This window comes from Herpailurus yagouaroundi, unplaced genomic scaffold (genome assembly GCF_014898765.1).
Source record: "Herpailurus yagouaroundi ecotype Mexico unplaced genomic scaffold, PumYag 184, whole genome shotgun sequence".
NCBI classification, from domain to species: domain Eukaryota; kingdom Metazoa; phylum Chordata; class Mammalia; order Carnivora; family Felidae; genus Herpailurus; species Herpailurus yagouaroundi.
In genome coordinates this window covers 5,592,609-5,611,969 of record NW_024412415.1, presented here as the reverse complement: position 1 = coordinate 5,611,969, position 19,361 = coordinate 5,592,609, and the positions used below count along the sequence as shown (strand labels likewise).

Below are 19,361 nucleotides of genomic sequence, written 5' to 3'. Positions count from 1 at the left end.
CTCTTATGCTTTGGCTCTCTCCCACTCTAACCTCTTTTTTTTTTTTTCCTTCCCCTCCCCCATGGGTTCCTGTTAAGTGGGTCTTTAATATACCTCCCTAACAGCGTACGTTACTCCCCAAGTCTAGTGATAGATTATATAAGATTGACATTTTGTACCCACTGAGGTTTCAGCCCTTTAAAGAAGTCTCCCCTAAAGTGTTAGGAGGAGCAGATGGTACTGAGAAAATATGCACATTTTATTATGCATTGCACATTTTACTTATTAGAATTTTTAGTATGACACCCTGCATTTTTAAAAGCCTAAAGATGCAAACAAAATGAAATTATTCATTGAAATATTTAAATCAGCTTACAGCAATTATATCAAAATATCAAAATTAAATCTTGCAGTCTGGAAGGTAAATCCCCCTTGACCACCCACTTAGAAATCTGACTCTGAAAGGGAGGCACTTCCTCTCAAAAAGGAAGAGGTGCTTGTTCTGTGAGATGAAGTCAGGAAGGGAATACATCCTTAATGAGGTCGTCCTTAATGAGGCCGAAGGTCGCGTTGGAGAGATGTGGTGGTAACGAGGGCAAGTGAACATGCAGAAATTCTCCTGGTGAAACAGAACCAAGAAGGGGGTTCTAGATGTAGATGTAGAGTTCTTCCTCCCTCACCCCATTCCTGCCTCCCTTTGCCTAGTGAGTCATCCCCTCCTGGCCTTACCATTTGCCAGCCTTCACTCCCACAGAGCCACAGTGGGGGAACGTCATGGCACTCCGGAAGAGGGGTTACAAGGCAAAAGTGGAGAGTGAATATGGTTTTGAATCTTGGGTACAGCCCTCTTCTTACTGAAGGACAACTTTAATGACCACTATCAATCAGCCAAGGCGTGCAAGAGTTTTTCAGAAATCACCAGGAGTACAAAAGCTATTCTTCCAAATGTGCATTAATTCCAACCCTGTATCCCAGCAGCATCTCTTAGATTCAGCCCTGAGCACGGGAAGAGATCTTAAAGCTCATCTCCTTCAGCCCCCTCATTTAACCCTTGAATTCCCTGTCCTGACAAATGGCCGGGCAGCAGGCAGCTGAGTGTAGTGGAAAGAGCTGGAGTTCTAGAATCAAACAGACCTGGAGCCAGATCCTAACTCTTTTTCTCTTTGACCCAGAACAGATTACCTCATCTTTCTATACTACGATTTCCTCGGCTGTAAGTTTTGAGCAATATTGCCAAATTATTTTCAGAATTAGAAATAACATCATGAAGGTGCCTAGCACAGCTCCTGGTATTGGTATGACTTCAATAGATAATAGCTGCTATGCCAGTCAAAATGATGTAATCAAGTGTCCCTCTCCAGCCTCCTCGTGAATATCTCTGTGATGGGAGTGCTTCCGTTGTCTCAGTCCTGTTGGTTCGAACCTTCTGCTCCATGTGGTGCACAACCCTCTTTCTTTCTCATCCTCTTCTGGTTCATTCTCTCTGGTTCTGCCATTTGTGGCCACACAGAACAAATCTAAACCTTCTCCCACAAATAGTACCCCAGATATGTGAAGACAATCCTGGTATCCCTCCTTGATTTTCTCGGTGGCAAACCTAGTTAGCTCCTCGAATCCTTCCATAGGTCACTTGGTTTTGATCTCACCCAGGACACTTCTAAGCCCCTTCCCCCAATACGTGAGCATGCATGGAAAGATGCCTGCCAGCCACAAAGAACAGTGGAGATAGCAAGCGTGTCTATACTGAAAAAGCCTGTGACTGTGTCTGTAGCTCCTGTGATATTCCAGTGCATACCCTACAAATATGTTTCAGTTCCCCTGCTTTTTACCCTAGTATTTGGAACATGATGCTACTACCCTGGTGAGGAACGGAGCATTATAAAAACTATATTGTCAGATGCTGAACTGAAAAGTTATCCCCTCATAACTGTGGTAAGATGTGATTGCATTAGCCCCCTACCCCCATTTTCCACTTTCTCAGTGTCAGTGATATTTTTCACAAAACTTTAAGGTCCCTGATCCTTCACTGGAGACCCCGCAGTGTGACTTGCTGTGACCAGCAGAATAAGGCAGAAGCGACAGCATGCTAGTTCCAAACCTAAGCTGAAGAGGCCTTCGGTATTTCCAGTTGCCCTTTGGTGCCCTGCCGTCACCATGAAAGAACATACCGCGACTAGCCCACTGGTCCAGGGCAGCTGGGAGGTCTGCAGAACAGAGGCCCCCAGCAAAGCCCAGCCTCTATGTGCCGATCCCCTGTCCCCAGCCAATTCATAGCACTTGAGAAAAAATAATTGATTACTTTCTGAAGTCACTGAGTGTTGGGTGGTTTGTTATCTGGAATTTTTGTGGCAAGAGATAACCATTACAGAAGTTAAGCCAGAAAACAGAGAGAGGAAAACTAACCAGTTCCGTGTAGTTGCTGTATAAACATGTTTGCCGTGAGCATTTTTACCACAAGCATTTTCACTGCATAACTAATCATCTGAAACACAATTTTCCAAAAAAGATAAAATCACAAAAAAAAACCAGAAGAGGGACATTCATTAAAAACATGAAAAATGAATAACAAAATTAAAAACACTATTGCAAAATACAAAATGTTTGAGTACATTTAAAATGTGTATTGGCCATACTGTGCAAATAACTGAGTTTATTTTGTGTATTATATCTAAGCATAGTCTTCAAAGTCTTTCATTCATAGTATTATCCTTTTTTTTCTTTCTTTTGTTTGATTTGTCTTGTGGCTAAAATTTCTTCCTTCATTAAGAGAGGTATCCATTTCAAAATACTAGGATGCATACTTGTAGCTGAGATTTGTATTGCGTTTTGAAAGCCTTCTCCACTGTCACTTGTCCTTGGCATATTGTCACATGTCCACTAGCAGACATTCCAAGTTTGGTAGGAAATGTAGGTTCAAAACTCTGCGACTGTATAGACCATTATGAGGGCTGAGCTTTATAGCCTGTAAAATGGAAGTGCTGCATGAAGGAGAGATGAGGCCAAACTGTCCACCAGTTATTTTTTTAATGTTTGTTTATTTTTTGAGAGACAGAGTGCGAGCAGGGGAGGGACAGAGAGAGAGGGAGACACAGAATCTGAAACAGGCTACAGGCCCTGAGCTGTCAGCACAGAGCCCATCGCAGGGCTCAAACTCGAAAACTGCGAGATCATGACCTGAGCCGAAGTCAGATGCTTAACCTACTGAGCCACCCAGGCGCCCCCTGGTTAGATTTTTAAATCTTGTATGGCAAAATGGCCTTACAGACTGTTAGTTTTGTGGCAAAAACACTTGTGGGCCAAGATGCTCGTGGTGAAAATGCGCAACATGATATTAACCCTTCCTCACTAAGTTGAGAAGAAGTGATGAAAGAGTGACAGAACTATAACCAGCCTAACTGAATACTTCATAAAGATGATTTGCCAAGTTTTGTTTTTTTCTTTTTAAAGTTCATTTATTTTGGAGAGGGGGGAGAGAGTATGAGCAGGGCAAGGGCAGAGAGAGGGAGAGAGAGAATCCCAAACAGGCTCCATGCCCTCGTCAGTCCAATGCAGGGCTCGATCCTGCAAACCATGAGATCATGACCCGAGCTGAAATCAAGATTGGGATGCTCTGACTGAGCCACCCAGCTGCCCCAGTTTCTCAAGTTGTAACCTTGAGAAAACAAGTGTGTAGATTATGTATCTCATCAGCAAAATAGCTTATGACAAAGCAAACTGAATATCCAAAAACATGAAAAGTTAAGGGTTCTCCTGTTTGGTACAGTTCACTCATTGACTCAACAACTATTTAATGAATACCTGTCATGTATCCTCCTTGTTCTAGGCCCTGGAAATACGGTCATGGGAAAAACAGACAGGGCTCAGGTCTCATGAAGCTTATATTCTAGTGGAGACTCAGAAAATAACAAACAAAAAGATAACTTCTAATAATGGATGATAAGTGCTGTGCAGAATCTCAGGCAGGGGAATGGCCACCTCAGGTGGTTCAAGGAAGACCTCTCCAAGGATGTGATGTTGAAACTGAGACCCGAATGACATGAATAGGCCAAGAGAAAAAAAGACCACATTGCAGGAAATATCAAATGCAAAGGCCATAAGGTGCATGAATAACCTTGGAAGGTCTGAGGTGTAAATAGAGGGATGGAGAGGAGTGATGTGGTGTGAAATGAAGTGGAGGATAGTAGAAGGGGGCAGAACATATGGAACTTCACTGGCTACAGCAAGGATTTTGTGTTTTGTTACAAGTGTAATGGAATCCATGAAAGTGTATGAAGGACATGACCTGGTTTATGGGTTTTAGGGGCTCACTCCTGGTGGGTGTGTGGAGGATGGATTGTAGGGGGACAAGAGGGGAAGCAGGGGTCTTTTAGGTCACTCTTGGGTGGTACTGGTGACATTTTGCAAGTAGAATTCAAGACTGGCTGATGGATTGTGTGTGAGGGAAAGTGACAAATTAAGGATGACTCCTAGGTTTTCTGTTGGGGTAACTGAGTGTAGTTGGTGCTGTCATTTCCTGAGAGGAGGAGGAGGAATGGGCGGGGGGGGGGGTGCGGAGAAAGAGGTCAAGAGTTTTGTTGGGATGAGTTAGTTAAGTTTGAAATTGGACGTCTGAGTAACTTTGCCAAGGAGGATGTTGGACATGTTAGTTTGGTACTCAGGCTACAGATAAGAGCTGGGCAGTCATCAGCAAACAGATGTGGGATTTTAGCCATAGGAATAGATGAGTTCACCTAGAAAAAAAGTTAAAAAGTTAAAAAAGTTAAAAAGTTAAAATTTTCAATTTAAAATTTAACAAGTTTCAAAATTTTTAAATTATTTTGAAAAGAAGTGGGAGGATTAAGCCACAGAGTGTGGTGACATTTAAATGCTCAGCAGAGGAAGAGGAGACAGAAGACGAGCGTGAGAGAGAAACTGAGACAGTGTGATGTCGTGGAAGCCAAGAGAAGCAAGTGTTCCGGGAAAGATGGTTGTCAACTTAGGTTGGGTTGGGCTGAATGCAACTTGACTCATAAAGTTAACATGAAGCCAGAGAAAGAAACTATTGGATTTGGTGACCCTGAGAATAAAATATTTAGTGGGAGGACAGAGATAAAAGTCAAAATGGGACGGTTGAAAATGAATGGCAGGTGAGAAATTGATGACAGGTTCTGCTACAAAGGGGAACAGAGAAACGGAGAAGTCTTAGAGGTGGTGAGAGCTTAAGGTTTTGTTTCATTTTGTTTTAAATAGGAGATTGGGGCAAGGCGGGGGTAATGTTTAAAGGCCATGGGTAGGTAAGGCAGGAGAGAGAGAAGAGTTGAGAATGCAGGAGAGAAAGTGGACGGAGGCAGGATCATCACCCTAGAGAATGGAGGAGACCCCAGGCATGGTGGAAGCCATGGCCTCTGCAAGGCCTCTCATGGAAACGGGAGGGCAGGCAGTGAGAGTAAGAGCATGCGCACGAATTGACGGGGTTGGTGAGGGGAAGGTAAGTGATCATGTCCATTCACTCATATTTTCTCAGTGAACTGTGACTTCAGGTCATCATTTGAGGACGAGCCAGGACTTTCTGAATCCTGAGCCCTGTGTCCTTCATTTATCATTTGGTGCCCTCGGAGAGATGAAATGGCAGGGCAAGTCGTGTCTGTTCTTCCATCTGATACTGTGCCCGGAATCATTCAAGTTCCCGTCAGAGAAGCGAATTCATGTGGTTTGTTTAAATGAAAGCACTCAAACGAAGGAACTCCTCACAGAGATGAGGATGCTGTTAAGGGATGCTGCGCCCAGGCTGTCAACAACCACAAGTTACCCCCCACCCCCATCACCACCACCTAGGGCCACAAGGTCAAGGAAGATTAAAAGTGTTAGATCCAATGAGAGCTGGAGTCATGGGGGAGTGGCCAGCCAGTGTGGTCATTCATTGAAGAGGCCTATAGCTGCTATCAGGGAAGTAGCGCCAAAGCAGAGAGGGGATGAGAGAGAAATATCTTGAGTCCTCCCCCCTCCCATCTGTTGCTGATGCTTCCCTGTGGCTGAACCCAACTGGAAGCTGGCTGGCAAGGGTTATGCAATCCATGGTGAAGGACAGAGAATAGATCTGGCAGCAAATAACCAACACTTCAGGCCACAGCTGTTGAAAAGATTTTGAAAACCACTCCAAGGGGAGTATTTACACCCAATGCCATGTATAGAATGCATCTCGTTATTTGGTTCCTGCTGAGACTTGGAAAACCTAGCTAGCCATGATCTTTGAAGTGAACCATCATGGATACTTGTAACCCACCCATAAATCTCCAAATGTAATGTTTGTCCATAGTCTTCCTCCTTTATTTTCATCTAGAGGCATATTGCTCTAAAACTAGGAAAGCTTGTTCAGGGCCCCTCACTGGCGTGAATATCTTCCAAGGCCATGGGAGAGCCACAGTCGTGTATTCTTGCCATCGTGTGTTCTTGTCAATTTTACAAAAGTAGTATGTTTAACTGTAATGTGTTAAGACTGTGTTTTTTCACTCTGACCCTAGAAAGGCACCCCCCCCCCATTATATGCACTTTAGGCCCCACAAAACTTGTATCTGCTTCTGTTTCCAACAGAGACTCAAGGATACAGTGCAAATTTTATCCCTTTCCCCAAATTCTCCCATCTTTCAGGTGGGGTGGTTAAAGAACATCAAAATGAACAATTTGGGAAGGGGGGAATGCAGCAGGAGGGTAAGAAGCAGAGAAGGGAGGGTGTGCAGTGCTCAAGACAGGGGAGAAGAGCACTGTGTGGAGTACCCCCTCTCTGGCCATCCACCTTCAAGTGACGGAGGGTTGTCACGTGTCCCGCGGGGGACTCATTTCTCACGGGGGCCTCGCTCAGATGCTGCTCTTTATGCTTTCAGATGCAGATGGAAACCTGTGTCGAAGTAACCAACTGTTGCAAGTCATGCTGGCCATGCACCGAATTATCATTTCCTCTGCTGAACTGCTCCAGAAAGTTGTCACCCTATATCCTTTAGCACAGTGGCTGATGGTCCCCAAGCGGGATTCATTCAAAAGTATTTCAGATCTTGAGATTTGAAATTTGCTTTCATGTTGATTGGTTTGGAATAACCCCGAGTGGTAAATGGGTCCAAATGTCCTTTGAGACGTATGGGGTTTGTCTGTGTGTCTTGGGTGTCTGCGTTGCACATGCACACGTATGTGTCACTTCTGTTGGGTGGGGCAGTATTAGCAATGCTGACTGCTCTGACAAGTAGTCACAGCAACGGGCAAACACAGTGGTCTTCAGCGTGTCTGGCTAGTAAAAATACGTGTCCTGTAGGTTAGTAAGAATCCCTTTTCATCCTGTGCAAACTGACGGGGGGGTGCAGTCATAACTCAGATGAGAAACTGGCTTTCCTGTCCAATTCCTCACGCAGAGCTGCGTGACACCCCAGTAGCTGGAGTCTGCTGGTGCTTCTGCTTCAGGCAGAGATGGCTCTCAGCCCAGCAAACCTGGCTGGATTTTAACTGTCTTACGCGGTGCAAAGCGAGTAGGGTGAAGAAGGAGCCTGCCCTCTCCTGCTCGCGGAGCACAGTGTAAGCTGTGGCTGTAGTTGGGGTGAGACTGTTGAGCACCTGAAGCCCGGGTCCCTGGCACTGAGTCACGAGTGGTAGCTCTTCTGATCCTTTACCCCTCCCCTGACCCCCCTCCCATTTCATCTCATGGCACACCAGAAGGTAAAAAGCCACCAGAAGAGACTGAATCTCTTCTATAACCCTACTTATAAATCTTTACGTTTCAGATCAAAGGAGATGTTTCCAGCAGCATTCCAAGGGAAGAGCATCGGTATGGGTATCTGGTCTGCAGAGAATTTTTAAACCGTCATAAAGCTGACTCACAGTCTTCCGACTTTTTGTTAACTCCATGTACCAATAGTTCTAAACAGTATCAGTGATTAAAAACTCCTCAGTGAAACACTTGTTGGTCTAGGGACTCAGTTGTGCCCCTGGCTGTCCCCATGGTGGGCAGACCCTCTACCCTCCCCCTGCTCTCTCCCACCTCCCAAAGGTTTGACCCCTCACCCGTCCCTTTCCTCCACTTTCACCTCTGCCTCCTCAATGGCACCTGCCCCTCAGCCTAAAACGCATTCAAGTCTCCCCAGCCTAAAAATAAACTTCTCAGCCCTGCCTTCCCTCTGTTCCATTGTTAGGGTTAGAAATTTGATGCACAAATGTCTTAAAATAGTCTGCACTCACTATCTCCAATCTCTCAACTCCCACTCACTCCTTAACTGAGCCTGGGCCCCCACCCGTGCTCAGACTTTCCTCTGATGTCACCAGTGGCCTCCTGGTGGCTAAGGCCAGGGGCTCTTTTCTGTCCTTGCTTACTCTGGGCTTTGTGGACAATCCCCTGCTTCTCCAAACCCTCTCCTGCAGGGCTCCCAGGCGGTGCCCCCTGGCTCTTCTCCTTCCTGAGCCGCCCCTCCTCTGACTTCCCATCTGGCGCCTTCTCTGAGCACATCTTAAATAAGGGGACAGTGTCCTGGTTTACTTCTCACTCTACCTCCTTCCTGGGTAATTCCCCACCAGGCTCTCCACCTCCATCCTTTGGTGCCATGGACTTTCAAATCTATATTTCTTTAACCCAAGCCATTTTGTAAAAAATATCCGGACTAATTTGTCCTGCCAACACTTGGATCTTCATATGCTCAAGCCTTAGTTCGTTTTCTCACCAGCTTCATCTCCAACTACTGCCCATTAATTCTGCTCTGACACCTGCATTTTCAGTTTCAGTTTCAGTTTCAGTGCATGGTGTCATCGCCCATCCGATCGCCCCAACCAGAAACCTCAGAAGCACACTTGACTCCTCCCTGCCTTTCACCTCCTACAGAGTCCACTACTCAGTCCCAGGGCTTCTCCTTCAGAAAATGACTGTTAGCTCTTTTCTTCTCTCCCCCTGCCCCGCCCCCCCCGCCACTCCGGGCTTCATGTGGGCCTCCATCTTCTCTCCTAGGCCCCTCTCTGGGACTGCTGTTCTCCCCCACGTGCCAGTTCACAAGCCACCTTGGACGTTACTTTCCGGAGAAGCAACATCACATAAGCCCATTGCTCCAGAGCCCCTGTAGGCCGCACTGGTAATGCCCCACTCCTCAGCTGCCAGGACAAGGCCTCCACAGTCTGAGTCGGGGTGTCCGTTCAGCTCCACCCTGCAGCTCTCCCAGAAGCCCTTTCTTCCAGACCTGGAACTGCTCAGTACACCTGTGCCTGGGATGCCTTTGCCTCCCTCATTGCCTAGCAAGCAGACTCTTTCAGGATCCTTCTGTGAAGTCTTTCCTGACCTTTTCAGGCCTCCACACACCCCTCCCTTTTAAAGATACATCTAGTGTTTTTAAATAATGCTTTGAAAATCTAATTCCTGTCACTTTAGTTTTGTATTGCTAAAGTCAGTGTGTCTCACCTCTCTGGTCCGGATGTAACCCACCTTGAAAAGCTTTCCATCCGTGACTCCAGAAAGTGTGAGGTATTTCTATTCTGTTAGCTAAATAAATTGACCTACCAAGACTTCTGTCTGAGTTTTGCCAATGTGATACATATGTGCTCTGATCTTTTTTTTTTTTTTTTAATTTTGTTTTTCTTTTCAACTTTTTTTTTTTTATTTATTTTTGGGACAGAGAGAGACAGAGCATGAACAGGGGAGGGGCAGAGAGAGAGGGAGACACAGAATCGGAAACAGGCTCCAGGCTCCGAGCCATCAGCCCAGAGCCTGACGCGGGGCTCGAACTCGCGGACCGCGAGATCGTGACCTGGCTGAAGTCGGACGCTCAACCGACTGCGCCACCCAGGCGCCCCTGTGCTCTGATCTTTATAGATGACTGTTTCAAGTCGATTGCCGAAACTTTGCGTCTAGCTGCTGTTTGATTTGTGTTAGTAATATAGGAAGTTGCAAAGGTACTAAAAATTAATTTGATTACAAGTCAACTTAAGAAAAATATATAAATTTTTAACATATATTAAAAATATATACGCTGTAACTTATCCACTTACATGTCTCCTCTACTAATCCGTGTGTCCATCGACATCAGGAACCAAAGCTTATTTGTTTCTCTAGAACTTAGCTCAGGGACCATCTCATGATTGGACACAACAAATGTTGCCTTACCATTCATGAAAAACATTGGATACTCTTTCTATATTGGGACTTTTAGGTGAAAAACTCAAGCTTTGCTCAGGTCTGGGGTGGTAGAAGAGATTCTAAGAAGGGAATATGAAATAAGACTGCCTACCATTGAAACCCAGGTTAAACACTGGAGGCAGAATGATTTTCTCTTCATGTGTCTGTCTCTGTTTTCTGACCTGGGAGTAATAGAATTATTAGTTAAATAAGCTAAGGGTTTCCTGTTGTTTCCTGATTTTTCACTGTTAAAAAAAAAAAAAAATGGGATTTTGAAACATGCTTTGAATGGCTCAAATGCCTGAAAAGTACAGTCAGAACTGTACTGTACTTCATAGTCCTGGTACCAGCTGTGAAGAGAAGGAAAATGCGTGGAGCCTGAAGCTTCCAGCAAGCAATGACCTTAAGCCTTGCAAGGCAGACAGACCCCTGAGCCTCTTTTACTGGCCTGCATATACTGGGTGTTCCCCTTCTCCCCCAAAGGGAGAAAGCGGGTGCTCTGCCTCACTTCAGGGCTGCCTTTGCTATGGTTTAGGGGCTCTGATGAGCAGGGAGGTTCTGACCTTAGGACGGGCGCCCTGCCTGCCTGCCCCCTGCATGCGGAGCACCCGCATGCACACTGACTGGTTCACTGGGTCACACAGGTTCTGCCCCGCCCTCGGCCCTCGTCCCACAAGGATGGATGGTCAAAGGGAGGGAAGGACAGGGAGTGACTGGGAGGAAGAAAAGTCCATAGTAAAGGGCACCATGTTGATTTATAGATCTACTTGGTTGTTTTAAAGGAGAAGTATGTTTTCTCTGCCTTCCCCATTAGAAAGGAAGACAAAAATTTTGAGAAGTACATCAAGTAATAGAAGTATAGAAGCTGACACCTATTGATCTGGAATGTGCCTTGTGCTTGAATCTCTTGGCACTGAAGGCAGACATTTCCTCAGCAGTGCAGCATAAGAAACGTAAAGTCATTCTGGTTCACTCTTAACTTCTATGCCCAAAGAAAGGCAGTCATCAAAGCCTTTTATTGTATGCAGTTTGCTGGTTTCCTGGGGTTTTTATTTTTATTGTCCATGTTGTTAGCATGTGGGTTTTTGTGTTTTGTTTTTGTTTTGGTGCTTCTGAAGACAGATTTTATAGGCAGTGAATCTATTAAAATTTAGTTTTTAAATTCAAGTCATTTTATTAAAAGTACAAATTTTACAACCATAGCTCTTCTTTAGGGATTCAGGTTTAGCTTCCAAATAATCTTCTTTCTATAAGCCTAACATGTTTCACCAAGCATTTTTAGGGGACCTTGAAAAATGTTTGGTTAATTTGAATAATGGTAATTAAGTACTTCCAATGGTTTTAAACTACAATTATGAATTTTAAATTTTGGATTATTTTTAAATACTTAAGATGCCTTCCTGAATTCTAAATGGTTTTTATAATAGTACATTGGAGTTATAAACAGTTACCATTATTTTAGAAGTTCCAAAACTATGATTAAACTTAGTAAGATTTCAGTTTAAAAGCACAAGTCTAAAGCACTTAATTATATATTCCAAATCACAGTTTCAAGACTATCGTTCTAATATGCTCTAAAATATTATAGGGAGACAAAATCCCCAAATGCTCAGATTCCTTCCTAATAAAAAAAACACTAATCCTAAGATGTGGACTTTCCCTTTTCTGTATTTACCTGTAAATTTTTCAGAGGTTTAGAATACACATTCCCACTGAAGGAAGACCACTCCGTCCCGTTGAGATCTCTGCCATCTTACTCACTGGCCTCCTCACTGGACCGCTCCTACTGAATTCCCAGTAGGGCCTGGGAATCACTGAACCCTGTATTGCAGTTATGATGGCACAGTTTTTAAAAGGGAAAGAAGGCATTGCCTTGCGGGCGTGCACAGTGCACATACCAGCCTGATTCCTCAGTGTGTCGATCAAAAGTGGTAGATCCACCTAGGTTCACCATTGGATTGGATTTTGCATTTCTTTGGCTCATAAAAGAAATATTCTTTCCACGTATTTCTAAAGATATGCAAACTTAATGGGATCTTACTATTCTTTGATATTCTTAGGATGGCACCCTTCTCATGGAATATTCCGAATGCCATGGATCCTTAAACGTGATCAATGATTGTATTTTGGATTGTTCACATGGCTTTGTCTGACTTGCCATCACAACTTACAAGGTCCATCTACTGAGCCCCTTAGGCGCATATGTTACCATTTTTCACATTACTGCTTTTAATTATCATGACAATATATCTGAATATTCATTCCCCTTCTAACTTACAGCACAAATTGTTTATCCATTACTGGAATCACTTTATTTTTTTTAAATTTTTTTTTTCAACGTTTATTTATTTTTGGGACAGAGAGAGACAGAGCATGAACGGGGGAGGGGCAGAGAGAGAGGGAGACACAGAATCGGAAACAGGCTCCAGGCTCTGAGCCATCAGCCCAGAGCCCGACGCGGGGCTCGAACTCACGGACCGCGAGATCGTGACCTGGCTGAAGTCGGACGCTTAACCGACTGCGCCACCCAGGCGCCCCTGGAATCACTTTAAAAGAGAGGGGCTCCTCTTTTTAAGTTGTTTCAGTGGGAGTCCTCATCTCTTGGGCATGGGCAGGAGGCCTTTTGCCCCTTCACTTCAGAGGCCACCTGTGCTGGGACCTTTCCACGCTGTTGGCTTCCCACTTCTCCTTCTGCAAAGGACTTCTCCTCCTTTCCACAAGCCATTTCAGTGTGGGCTACATGGAAGGTCACCACTGTCACCCTTCCAAGGTGATAATATGCATACAGCTGCACACATCAAGTTGGTTTTTATCCTATGGCCAGAAAGAGAAGAAAACATCTGGGGGGGGGGGTAGTTTTAGCAAATACTTCCACAGATAAGAAGTTGTTTGGTTTCTGTAACAGAGGCTTTTATTTCCCTTAACCACAGCCCTACCTATAAGGATGCCTTGGCAAAGAATTCGCCAGGGCTTTGCCTGAAGATCTGCTATTTTGTAAGGTAATGTTTGTGGGTGCAGTTGGGACTTGTGGAGCAGGAGGAAATGAAAGACTGAAGCAAGGGGTGTTAGTTTTTTCCTCGTGCTCCCCACCTATCCTGTCCATACATCACCTCTGGGAGACTGGAAAGGGTAGTGCTGCGTGCTAGAGATCCCTTATTGGAGCAGTGTTTTTCTAGCATGGCTGAGCTTTACTATTTCATACCAGCCTTTTCTTCAGTCTGATAGCATTTTGATATCAAATGGCAGTAGGGAGAGATACAGAGATAAGGAAGGATCTCTTCTCTTTTTCATTTTTATTCCTAATTGTAAAAGTAACACAGGTCATATTAGAGCATTTTGAAAATACAGAAGAGAGGGTAACTTTAGTAATAGTTATTCATATCCCACCCCACATTTTGGGATATTTCCTCTGTCCTTTTTCTAAGCAGATTTTTTTTAATATAGCTGAGATCAAAATACATCTAGAATTTTGTGTCCTATATTTTTCACTTCATATCATAGGAATCTTCTTCCGTCATTAAAAACTTTTTGTAGACAGTATTTTTAATGGCCATATAATATTCTGAGATCTGATAGAGTGTAACTTACATGTGTACTACCCTGTCTTTGGACATTTGGTCTGTCTGTAGCTGTGCTCCTTCTAATTATCTGTGACACACATGCTGGTGCCTAAATCTTTGTCATGGCTTTTTCTGTTATGATTCGCCCCTCCTATCACAGCATGCCGGTGTGCAGGGGCAGAGGACTGCCAGCAGGTGGTTTTCTTCCCATCCCCCACCCCCTCATATTCTATATATAGAATATATATTCTGTGTTCCCAGGCATGTAGAAGGACAGGCCAGCCTCTGTGTCTTCCTCATTCCTCTTCATGGGGAAGAACCCACCAAAGCACGAGTCCTCGGCTGCAGTTTTGGATTGTTTTTTTTTTTTTTTAACTCCCACCTTTTAGGTACTGGATAACAGAATTCTGGATCATGTTTAAAATGGATGCCAGCCTGACACACACCATGGAGGAGTTCCAGGAACTGGTGAAGGCCAACGGGGAGGAGCTACACCGCCGTCTGATTGACACGACCCAGATGTGAGTGTCCGGGTTCGGGCTCGCCTTTCCAAACCACCCCCTCCTTCTGTGCCGCCTCTGACAGCTGCTCTTGGCCCACTCGGAGAAGCCCCTCACACAGGCTCAGATTGCATCTGATCAGCTGAAAAGTGAAAAGACTGGCATTTAATAGGAAAGCAGATAAAGCTATAAGTGACTAATATCCAAGAGCAGAAGGAAAAAAAAGTCCCAGTGGAAAAGAAATCAGGTAGCAAGGTACTGACTAAAATGCACCCAGGTCCTGAGAAACTGAAAGCACCTGCCTAAGCTTCCTCAGCAGCACGTGCCTCAGGTGTGGGCCCTTGTCAGTGAGGAAGGGGCAGTGCAAAAATGCATTGAGGGTTTCTAACCTGTATGGGTGTCCACGACAGACGCTTAGACTTGCAGAGATGGGAAGGCTCACGGGAATATTTCAGGTCACACCTTGGATTTCCTGTCTATGAGAATGGCCCACTCTGGAAGCAGGAGAGCCTTTCCTAAGTCAGGGAGAGGACCGTGCACACACACACTGCGTGCTAAGGTTTTCTCAGTGTGGCCACTTTGTTTTGGAATAATACACATCCCTGGAATATAGACTTCTAGGATTGAAGCATATTCTGGAGATCATTTCGTCCAACACCCCAGGAAATGGAGGCTTAGCAAGGTCATTTGGGGTCACACAGTTAGTGGCAGAGCCGAAGCAGGACTGTGACAGCCCTGGCAATGTGCTGTCCCATAGCCACACAGAAATGACTTCAGAATCACATTTCACGGCCCCAAATATTTTTCTGTATGACAGTTTGGATTCACTGTACTTCTCTGCTTAGAATTTACAACTTGAAAGATAAAGTTTCAAAGAGTGGTGCCTTGGTGGCTCAGTCGGTTAAGTGTCAGACTTCGGCTCAGGTCATGATCTCACAGTTCCTGGGTTCGAGCCCCACGTCGGGCTCTGTGCTGTCAGTGCAGAGACTGCTTCAGACCCTCTGTCTCCCTCTCTGCCCCTGCCCCACTCACACACTCTCTCTCTCAAAAATAAATAAATTTTTAAAAAACTTAAAAACAAATTTTTTTAATATAAAATTTCAAAGTAACAATGCTCTCTTTTTAAAGTTATAGAACCTGGGGCATAGGGCAGTTCTCACACCCCAGTGTCTTCTCCCAGTATGTACCTAGCTGGCTTTTTTCTACCAGGATTTCCCACAGTAAGTTCTTTGGGAAGTAGTCAGTAGGATAGTGCCTGACCAGATCTGCTTGAGAGGTAGTGAGTGAAGCTTCCCTTTTGCAGCACATCTTACCCTGTAACGTGTTCATTAACCAACGGGGCTACAGAATCTGTAGCATTTCCCAGACTCATTTGAGCACAGAACCCTTTGTCAAGAGACAAGGTGCTCCTGAATACCAGTGTGGGAAACACAGATCTTTACCCTGCTGCCTCTCAAAATATGCTGCTTCCTTCTGCTAACATAGTGAGGGAAATTGAAACACACTGATCGATTATAAGAAATTATAAGAATTATAAGAAAATGTGGGGATTGGAGGGGCACTCTAGGGTTAGATAGGCTTCCTTGGTCATTTCAGTGTCTGGGAATATCTGAGGGAAATGCCACAAGTCTGCTCAGAGTGACCACACATTCATGCACGATTCCCTGAAGCACAGCTTCTCATCTCTGTGGTTCTCTGTGCTCTCCTGGCACCAAAGCTGAGATCTCCAACCCAAAGAGAGAGTCCCCGTCACCCTCCGGAGAACGAAGGGACACACGGAGGGCATGGAGACCGCAGACATGCCAGGGGACAAAGGAAAGCAAGGATGAAAGGCCAGGAAACTGTGACCAATGCCCGAGACTGTCTTTCCCACAGCCTTAAAGTAGACACATTCTACCCAGTTCCCCTTGACATGCTCAGAAGGTTTGTTGAAAACAAGCAAGGCTTTCCTTGTTGGTGCCCTAGAAAAAAAAGTTGATTTGAGGAAAGTGTTAATGCTTTGTTTTGGTCGAAGACAGTTAGCTAATGGTGCTTTGTATATTCTTGTAGATTTACTCGAATTAAAAAATAATTCTGACTTATTCTTTTTCCCCATCTTCTCCCATTCATGTTTGTCCACAAAAGCAATGCCCGTGACTGGTCCAGGAAACTGACTCAAAGGATAAAATCGAACACCAGCAAGAAGCGTAAAGTCTCCCTGCTCTTTGACCACCTGGAACCAGAAGAGTTATCCGAGCACCTCACGTACCTTGAGTTCAAGTCCTTCCGGAGGATATCCGTATGTACCCAAGGGGCGGGAGGAAAACTTCCCTGTGCTATTTCAGAAAATAAGCAGAGCAATTCAACAGCTCATCTGCCATCTAACCCTGGAGTCCCTCCATCTCCCCCAAAGCTCAGGCTTTCCCATCAGACTTTGTAGAGTCTGGAAAATGAGTACACTAGAAATTTCTTTGTTTCTCCGCTGTGTTCCTCACCTCCTGTCATCCATGCCATCCCACCACTCACTCAGGTGACAGTTCTGTGGGCACAGGTGACACCCTGCATGCATACATAGACAAGTATACACATGCACACGCGCACGCACACACACACACACACACACACACACCTTACCCTTGATAACCATTAGGCTTCCAGATTTTTATTTTTAAATTTTCCTTCAAAAAAAAAATGAGGATATGTCCTTACAGAGTTTGATTCTAGGATAGGCTTTGAATAGCTCTGGGAAATCCTGAAATAAAGTATACACTAATTTTCTAGCCCAGAATATAGCCGAGTTCTTGACAGAGTGCTGACAGGGCCCAGCAGTCACCCATGATTCTAGAGATAAACCATGCTGACCCAAACCTTGCTCCTTAAAACTCCCTATGTGATACCAAAGAACGCTGGTTCTGTACAAGAGAACTTGTCGGCATGTCAGATGCCAACAGACCCTCGCTGGCCAATATGTTTTCCTGAGAAATGATACCTGTCGTCCACTCTGTGTCCACCCCTGCCAAAAGACAGTCTTCAACTTTGCTCTAAAAATACAGACTACCTAGTTGCCGGATGAGTTTCTTAGAATGACCTGTGTTCCCCAGATGAGGGGACGGGCTGCTCAGAAAGTGGCCTAAACAAGGTCACTCGGCCTGTTAGTCAGACCAGGGCTGGGGCCACATGACTCTTTGTCACTCAGCGCCAACTTATTGAGCCAGCTTGTGTCTGCAAGGAGAACTACAAACCAGGTTAGAGTTACTTCATCTTTTCTCCCATGCTGCCGACACCGTCCCGTTTACGCACAGCCGAGCGGCCATTCAGCCAGCCCCCCAACTCCCATGTGGAGACAAGCCTCCAAGCACTGATTCACTGGCAAACCAACCCCCGCCCCCCACCCTGACAGAACCACAGGCCCTGACTGGGAAGCTCCTCCCGGGGAGTTTCCATTTGGCAGTGCCTCCCGTGTCACAGGGAGGGACACTGAAAAGAGCCATTTATCACATGGGGAATCTGAGCTGTGCCAGGCCCCAGCTGGCGAGGTGGTTCCAGCAGGCCTCCGGGATGTCTGCATGACGCCAGTGCTCAGACCGGCAGAGGCGGAAGAAACTGCTGTTGAACTAGGACTCTGAGCTAGTGCTCTGCCCGAGTTGAGACCACGTTCTATATGCAAATGACAACATCAGTTTAAATTTTTATTTCTTTGGGGTAGCATGATGCCTTCACAGAAGAGGACTTGGGGGATTTTGTTTCACCTACACAGTTCTAAGCAGTTTTCCCAAACAGTAGTGTCCCTCTCATTTGCTATTTCCTGCTTATTATAGTACTTATGACAGTACTAATTATATTAAAAAAACAAGTGGATTCAGTGTTATAGAGAGAAGGGTATATGAATGTATTCACTGGAATGAGTCATGGGAACTTTCTCTCAGAACCAGTTAAGATTGCTTATATGTCCCTCTTTTTTTTTTTCATGATTGATTGATTGATTTAGAAAGGGGGAGGGGGAGCCCCTAGTGGGAAGGGCAGAGAGAGAGAGAGAGAGAGAGAGAGAGAGAATCCTACGTAGGCCCCACAGCTCTCAGCGCAGAGCACTGCGCGGGACTCAAACTCACAAACCCTGATATCATGACCTGAGCCAAAACCGCGAGTCAGACGCTTAACTGACTGAGCCACCTGGGTGCCCCAACTTATGTGTCCATCTTGAGTACTTTCGGTCTGCTCTTATTTTTCCACCCATCAGCAATCACAGCACAGCAAAATGGGGCTCAGCTAATTTGCATGTATTTGATTTAGGTTATGAGTTTTTCTCATCAGTGTATTGTTTACAAGTCAGGCAGGACTACGGTTCGTCTACTGAAGTAACAACCCCCCCACCCCCACCCCGCCCAATCTCGGTGGTTTAACAAAGGCAAGTTTATTTTTTACTGACAGTAGAAGGCTAACGTGGGTCAGCAGGGCCTCTGCGGATCCCAGTCACTCAGGGACCCAGAAGTAGGAGGCTTCATCTTGACACGAACTTCTGCCATCTCTGTGCCATTGGAAAGGCAACGTGGCACATCGTTCACTGGCTCTTAGATCTTTCCCTCAAAAGCCCCATCACTTGCACCCAGTGTTCTCCTGGCTAAACCGTGTCACATCTGATTTCAAAGGGGAGTTCAGAAGCAGAGAGCTCAACATCCCTGGGAAACCGCACCAAAAGCTTCCACAGGCCTGCTAGAACAGAGTAGACAACTCGTCCCTTGTGGTCATACTATCTGAACAGAGGATGGTTTGTGATAGGGACAAGATAGCTGCAGTCATTGCTTAGACAGCGATCTCCTGACACATTTCCCGTTTCATATAAGCTGTTCACTGTCAGCCATAGTCAGTACCTTTGTCCACTTGGAAAACTGTGGTCACTATGTTGTAATAGCTAAGCAGGTTTCATGTACCCCACTCACGTGGCCTCTGCCCAAGCTGGTGAGTTGAAGGAAATCCAAACAGGTTTGTTTCAGCATAAGGTTAATAATTACCCGGTCAGTAGCACCTCACGTGTGCAGCGCTCTGAAAAGGTAAAGTGCTTTCACACATTGTTGTGTTACATTAACAATTCCGTGACCTGGATAGGCCAGATTTTATTCTCCCATCTTTTTAAGACGGTTGTTTATTTTTGAGAGGGAATGAGAGCGTGAGCAGGGGAGGGGCAGAGAGAGAGGAAGAGGATCCGAAGCAGGCTCTGTGCTGACAGCAGAG

General features: G+C 45.3%; 1 protein-coding gene across 1 annotated transcript in view; it reads left to right on the top strand.

Annotated features, from left to right (window-relative positions):
- Window positions 1-19,361, top strand: part of RASGRP1 (RAS guanyl releasing protein 1) — a 79,768-nt gene that overhangs the window by 37,417 nt on the left and 22,990 nt on the right. Inside the window, exons 3-6 of the mRNA XM_040492252.1 lie at window positions 6,840-6,945; window positions 13,030-13,092; window positions 14,043-14,174; window positions 16,278-16,431. Of these exons, the coding sequence (XP_040348186.1) occupies window positions 6,840-6,945; window positions 13,030-13,092; window positions 14,043-14,174; window positions 16,278-16,431 (455 nt within the window). The remainder of the gene's footprint in view (window positions 1-6,839; window positions 6,946-13,029; window positions 13,093-14,042; window positions 14,175-16,277; window positions 16,432-19,361) is intronic.